Here is a 7,101-nt window from a genome sequence, read left to right as displayed (position 1 = left end):
TGTTTATTTTTTTTTTTTACCCAGGTGCCTTATAAAATTATAATAATGATTTATACACTCACTTTTTTACACTTTAGCTTTAAAGTCATGTCCACTGACAAGATATAAAAATGCAGTAATTTCAGAAAGCTTATAAAAGCTCTTTAATATTTTTAGTGGGGGCCAACACCTTGCGATCACATGACCAGCTGAATACTGTTCACTTTATAGCAAACAGAGCACTTCAACAATGGCATGTTTAACTGAAAACTGCTTTTGTGTGATGCTGATATAGCAGTATAAGTAGGCTATAGGTGTCAGTATATATCCATATCAGGACAAGGTGTGCAACACTAAACATAAAACCCAAAACCTATACACAAAAAAGTATACAAGTAGTCCAGGCCTATTGTGTGCTAGTCCTAGTCTTCTAATGTCCCACGATAGCTTTATGCAAATATTAGTCATTATTATTAGTAGTAACTATTCATCATTGCTTACTGACAACCTCCCCCAGTTAGCTCAGCAACTGCTGCAAACAGATCGCTGAATCAGTGAGCTGAACTCCGACCGGTGAATAAATCTGATTTGTTAATGAATTGTCTCATTTGTCACCGAGATCAAGCAAGTTATTAAAAAGAATCTGCTTTAAAAACTGATTCATTTACTAATTCATTAACTAATTCAGTTCTCAAGTTCATCTCACTCACTCAGTGAAGTCTCTGTTGGTATACTCCTTCACAATGGTCTCAAAACCTTTATTACCTTTATGATTATATTATATTATATGATTATATATATATAATAAGGCAGGAGTTTTTAAACAGGGAGCCACAACTGCTAGAGTGCCCTTGGAAATGTTTCAAACCAAACTGTGTAAAAAATATATATATATAACTAAATTAAATTATGATTACAATGAACAGAAATTTGATTAAGTCAATCATATTAATTTATTTGACAGAATAAATTGGTTGTTTATACAAATATATATATATATATATAGCTTAGCTACTACCTTTAAAAAATGAGTTTTGAGGGTGATCATATTTAGAGGTCTTTTGCATCTAAACGGTTGAAAAATAATCATATTTCCTTGCCTGCTGAGTCTCACAAAAACAACCAAGAAATGTCCAGCTCTTATTTCATCTCATAATTAACACAAAGTGAAAAAATTAGCCCCTTTAGCAGTAACCTACTGTAATGTAAAGTACACATTTGTTTATTAAAAAACGTTTTTTTTTTATTTTTTTTATAATATAATGAGGAAATTACAGTAAAAATTGTGTTACAGTAATAAGAATTTATATATATATATATATATATATATATATATATATATAATATATATATATATAATATATATATATATATATATATATATAAAAACTAAAATTTTTTAAACATATTTTTTTTTTATTTTTTTTATAATATCTAAAAGGTTGGAAACAACTCTGTGCTATGCCATTTTGGAGCTTAACACCTGTGGTCACTACACTTTTTCCACTGAAACCAGCAACATATTCATAAAGTGGTCATGGAGGTCAGTAAATACAGCTAACCTTCAGTTTTGGGTGAACCCTGAACAGATATATATTCAGATCTGCATTTTGTACTGCAAGGGCAATATAGTACTAGTTCTGTTTCCTGAAGCAGAGTCAAAGAATCACGATAAGCTGTTTTATATTCTAATTTTAAATGTTAATTATATCAAACTCACTAACGCGCGCCAATGAACAAAAAAAGTTTTACTGTCCCTTTAAGGGAAGTACGTCATCATCACCGGCAAGTTTACAGATTCTCTTCCGGCCTGTGAACCTAGGCTGCGAGCGTGGATTCTTGTCTGTGCTCTTAAAATATCAAATAATATGAGTGTCCCGGCGTTTATTGATGTAACGGAGGAGGATCAGGTATGTTTGAATAGTTCATAAGCATTTTTGCGTTATCACACACGTACTTTAGCAAAGTAGAAGCATTTTTGCGGAAGCATGCTTGTAGATGCTAACTTATGTTAGCCTTTAGCTGATCTCAGTACAACGTATTGGTACAGTAATAATACATTTAACGGTTTATGTTCGTGTATACGTATTATTTCACTTTATTTTTGGTTGCATTGCGGTGGAAACACTTCAATATCAGTAGGATATTGTTTATCAGCAGTCACGTATCTGCTTTTGTTATTGACAACAGACGTTTCACAACCCACAAATATTACACCGATTGTAACCCGTCTGAAGAGGTTGGGTGATGCACCATGGTGGGATTATGATTTTGTGACTGTAAGAGCTGGATCATTTTTGTATTCATTCATTCATTCATTCATTCATTTGCAGGCGTCAGAGCTCCGGGCCTACTTGAAGTCTAAAGGAGCGGAGATCTCGGAGGAGAATTCAGAAGGAGGTCTGCACGTCGACCTGGCGCAGATCATTGAAGCCTGTGATGTTTGCCTCAAAGACGATGATAAAGGTATGACATGACTGAAGTTAGAGCTTTGCAACCTATAGGTTACATGCACAGAATCACAAGAACATTTCAAGCGCTCTGGTGTTCCTCTGCAGATGTGGAGAGTGTGATGAACAGCATCGTCTCCCTGTTGCTGATCCTGGAGACGGAGAAACAGGAAGCTCTCATTGAGAGTCTATGTGAGAAGCTGGTGAAGTTTCGTGAGGGTGAGCGGCCCTCGCTCAGGATGCAGCTGTGAGTGCTTTTGCTTGTATTGTTCAAATGAATCTCTTTTTTTCTAACCTTGTTCATTTGTTTTAATTAAACTCTTTGTTTGCAGCTTGAGCAATCTGTTCCATGGTATGGATGAGAACACAACGGTGAGGCACACCGTGTACTGCGGGCTGATTAAAGTGGCGGCCTCCTGCAATGCCATTGCATTCATTCCTACAGAGCTGGACCAGGTACGGACATCATGTCAAAATATCATAGTATCTCCTTTCCTGTTTTTAAAAATGCATCACAAGATATTCGGAAGAGTGTCAAAATGTCCAGCTTATATTTTATCCATAATTACCACAAAGTGAAAAATTAAGTCCTCTTTCTCCAGTCTGTAATGTAAAAAATATGTATTTAAAACGCACAACTGCACAGTATACTAAAAGCATCTTTAAACTGCATTTGCTAGTGATTAAAAAAAAGTGTCCTGATGGGTGTGACTGTATTACAGTAAAGAGAGTGAGTACAGTAAATGAGGAAAGTACAGTAAAAAAAAAAAACTTTTACAGTACCAGTAATTAGAATTTGGGGTGGAAATGTTTCTTTTTTATTATTGTATAATAAACAAATCAATGAATCCTAGGAAAGTAGGCTTTTTCCTAGAATCTTTTTTCTAAATGCATGTTATAGAATAACACTTTATCTGTGCATATGTTGCATTTTTATATTTTTAAATCAGTCTCCTAATGTTTAATCCTGTGATTAAAAATGTCAAGCTCATGTTTATCTTCCTCTTGAGTGCCACGCCCACATCTGAACATCCAATCAATAACTGATGCACAGAACCAAGTCCCCACCCTATATCTGTTCTCTTTCTATATGCTTATGATCTGAAAATTCCTTTGTGAGATTAAACTGTATAGCCAACATTAGCTTCAACCCTGAAACGTTTCTCTTAGTATTTATGTAATTAGGAAACGATTCCCAGCATGATTGGGTTTTGTGTTCTGTGCAGGTGCGCAAGTGGATCACAGACTGGAATCTGGATACAGAGAAGAAACACACTCTGCTCCGTCTGGTGTATGATGCGCTGGTCGACTGCAAGAAGAGGTACCTGCTCGTTTGATCCCAGGTCAGCTTGTGGTTTTTGCTTGTTTGGCCTTACACTCTCGTGTCTTTCAGTGAAGCTGCAGCTAAAGTGATGGTGGAGTTACTGGGCAGTTACACAGAGGACAATGCTTCACAAGCCCGAGTGGATGCACACAGGTATGACCTTCTCTTGTCAGTTCTGTGTCAGATCTGCTTTTGTCTTTGTTAGTGATCTACACCTACGCTCTCCCAGGTGCATCGTCCGTGCCCTGAAAGACCCAAGCACCTATCTCTTCGACCATCTCCTAGCCTTGAAACCAGTGCGTTTCTTGGAGGGAGAACTCATCCATGATGTAAGAAAATGTAGATTTTTTTTTTTTAAATGAAAACAGACTTTAAATCGTTTTCAGAAATTCTCTGAATAAAAGGCTTTTTCTCCTTCCAGCTCCTGACTATCTTTGTCAGTGCAAAGCTTGCTGCATATGTGAAGTTTTACCAGAGCAACAAAGACTTCATTGAGTCTCTCGGTGAGTACAATCTGAACGTCTTTATAATTTTCAATCATGACCTTGACACTCTAATAAACACAAATGCAAAGTACACACACAATGTGTAAATTAGTCAGTTTTTAATTAGATTGAACTGCTTTTATAAGTAATTGGGACATGAAGAAAAAAATTCAACTCTGTTTATTATTACCATATATATATATATATATATATATATATATATATATATATATATATATAATATATATATATATATATATATATATATATATATATATATATACACACACTTCATTAAAGGTGATTTTTCTCAGTATTTTGATTGTTTTGCACCCTCAGATTCCAAATAGTTGTATTTCAGCCAAATATTGTGCTATCCTATAAAGTTTAATTATTCAGGTTTCATGTGATGTATAAATCTCAGTTTAAATGAAATTGACCCTTATGACTTGGTTTTTGTGGTCCTGGGTCACATTTTATATTTTGTTACATTATTTCTTAATCTAATTTTATTTTGATATTTTCTTTATTTTAATTTGCATAAAAGGAAAGAAGAATTTATTTTGGTTAATCTAATATAATTGAGTGTTGCTTCATATTTAAAAATGGCTTCTGTGCATTGCTGCACATCTTTTATTTGTTTTTAAAAGCCCAGGCTCTCACACGTGTTTGTTATCTGTGGTGTCACTGGGCCGCTGGAATTTGAGTCTCAGCAGTTTTGGCTCTTTTAAAAGGCAGACGTTAATTAGAGCAGGATCCTCCCTGCCATTGACCAGCGACAGCCAGTTCAGGCCAGTCCTGATAAAGTGTTGATCTAACAGTGAGCACCTCCCTCTGAACCCAAAAAAAGAACGGCTCAATGACCTTCTTCTCATTTGATGATTTTATAATTAACGTAAACAGATTTTCTGTTGAGAGGGTGAAACGGTGAATATTTGTAGTCTGTCAGCATCTTCTTCACCTACATCCAATAACATCTTAATAGAGCATAACTGTAGCTGCTTTTCCATCCACCTATTTTTATGTGCATTTTGGATTATCGCATAAATGGAAACACCAAGATGTGCATAAATTCTAAAACTGTGCATAAAAAAACCTATGCGCACATTTGAGTAGGATAAACTTTTTATCCGATAAGAAAAAATTTGCGTAAACTACAATGGGAACACATTTACCGAATAAATTTCTCCATGTGCATCGAAAAAGTAATGTGACTTTGCGCTATGAGATGGCATAACTTGACTAGCAGCAGACCGATCTCGTTCACAGCATCTATATGTTGTTATGGTTATTCTGAAATGCCTGAACAAAGTCTGTCCTCAAAGTGTTTCTGTATAATTGTCTGTGTTCCCAAACAGCAGCATCCTCCTCCGAAAGCAATGACCGCATTTATTGTGTTTCTTTTGCTCGCTCTGATGTGCAGGTAATTTATATCATATATGAAAATTATTTAAGTAGCTTCTCCTAGTTTTCTTAGTAATATTTAGTGCCACAGTTTACCAGGAAGTGACGATTTTGTTCTCTTTGACTCCTTGGATGGAAACGGTGCTTTTTCACAAATACTTTCTGCGATATTCCAGTTTTGCACATAAGTTTCATTCGAATCTTTGGATGGAAACATAGCTAGTGTTTTTACCATCCCAATTTTTCAGCGTATATATTTCCCATTAGGATCTTTGCGAATGATCGAATTGAATCAGGAACAATAAAATATTGATAATTATGACAATTGAAGTCATTGCCAATAAAATATACATTATTTTTTTTTATACGTTTAGTCATTTAGCAGAAGCTTATATCCAAAGCGACTTACAAAGGAAGACAATAGAAGCAATCAAAATAAAAAAGAGCAGTGATATGCATGTGCTATAACAAGTCTCAGTTAGCTTAACAGTATATGTAGTAAGGTTTTTTCATTTTAAATTATATAATAAATAAACAGAAAACGGATAGAATGGAAAAAAAATAGAGCAAGCTAGTGTTAGAGGCCTTTTACTTATTTGAAGCACAGTCCAGTGGTGTAATGTTGCGTTGAAGATCTAATTAAATACTGAATGCTTCATGTTGTGTTTTCAGGTTTGTCTCATGAGCAGAACATGGCAAAAATGCGGCTGTTGACGTTCATGGGCATGGCGGTCGAGATGAAGGAGATCTCGTTCGACACCATGCAGCAGGAGCTGCAGATCGGTGCTGAAGATGTGGAGGCCTTCGTCATTGACGGTACGGCCCTGCACTACCTTTGCTGACTATTTCATATCTGTATATTTTTAAAGTAACTGTTTTGTCACTACATGTTATTTTTGCATCTGGTCATTTATGTTTTCACCTGCTGTGTTCTGAGTCCAACACAAATTTCTCTGACTAAGACAATAAAGTAAAACCTAAGCTCAACTGTGTGTGTAAATTGAATGTTAAAAAAGCTTTGCTCCTGTGTTTTTGTACAACCACGCATACTTACTGTGTGTCTTCATGTGATTTTCTAGCTGTTCGGACCAAAATGGTCTATTGCAAGATTGACCAGACACAGCGGAAGGTTGTGGTGAGGTAAGTCATTACCTATTTTTTGATTTCAGACTAATTGAAAACATACAAATACACTAAGATGGTAAGCAAAAGTAGAAGTAGTAGTAAGGGTTGTGTTTGAAGCCCATACTGACGTGATCGGCTTCTGTCTCACTTCCTGTAGCCACAGCACACACCGCACCTTTGGCAAGCAGCAGTGGCAGCAGCTGCATGACACACTGTGCTCCTGGAAACAGAATCTGGCCACCGTGAAGAGCAGCCTTCAGACGCTCTCTCCCTCTGCCTGACACAGCTGCTTCTGTTTTAATACACATCCAATAAAACACCAATGAAGACCATG

General features: G+C 35.9%; 1 protein-coding gene across 1 annotated transcript; it reads left to right on the top strand.

The window, feature by feature from the left end:
* Window positions 1-1,732: 1,732 nt before the first annotated feature.
* Window positions 1,733-7,101, top strand: LOC109069416 (eukaryotic translation initiation factor 3, subunit M). The gene is made up of 11 exons (XM_042743512.1): window positions 1,733-1,889; window positions 2,313-2,445; window positions 2,538-2,676; window positions 2,762-2,885; window positions 3,656-3,750; window positions 3,823-3,906; window positions 3,983-4,082; window positions 4,175-4,256; window positions 6,315-6,458; window positions 6,722-6,782; window positions 6,925-7,101. The coding sequence occupies exons 1-11, from the start codon at window positions 1,848-1,850 to the stop codon at window positions 7,046-7,048; spliced, it is 1,128 nt and encodes a 375-aa protein (XP_042599446.1). The 5' UTR covers window positions 1,733-1,847; the 3' UTR covers window positions 7,049-7,101.

The sequence above is a fragment of the Cyprinus carpio genome, chromosome B18, assembly GCF_018340385.1.
Source record: "Cyprinus carpio isolate SPL01 chromosome B18, ASM1834038v1, whole genome shotgun sequence".
Classification (NCBI taxonomy): domain Eukaryota; kingdom Metazoa; phylum Chordata; class Actinopteri; order Cypriniformes; family Cyprinidae; genus Cyprinus; species Cyprinus carpio.
This window is presented reverse-complemented; position numbering and strand designations above follow the sequence as displayed.

What these genes read in the sequence shown, in the direction of transcription:
- LOC109069416 (XM_042743512.1), top strand. Translation starts at nt 1,848, where the DNA reads ATGAGTGTCCCGGCGTTTATTGATGTAACGGAGGAGGATCAG. An exon ending in GGAGGCCTTCGTCATTGACG is followed by an intron (nt 6,459 to 6,721) that starts GTACGGCCCTGC and finishes GTGATTTTCTAG; the next exon opens with CTGTTCGGACCAAAATGGTC. An exon ending in CAGCGGAAGGTTGTGGTGAG is followed by an intron (nt 6,783 to 6,924) that starts GTAAGTCATTAC and finishes CACTTCCTGTAG; the next exon opens with CCACAGCACACACCGCACCT.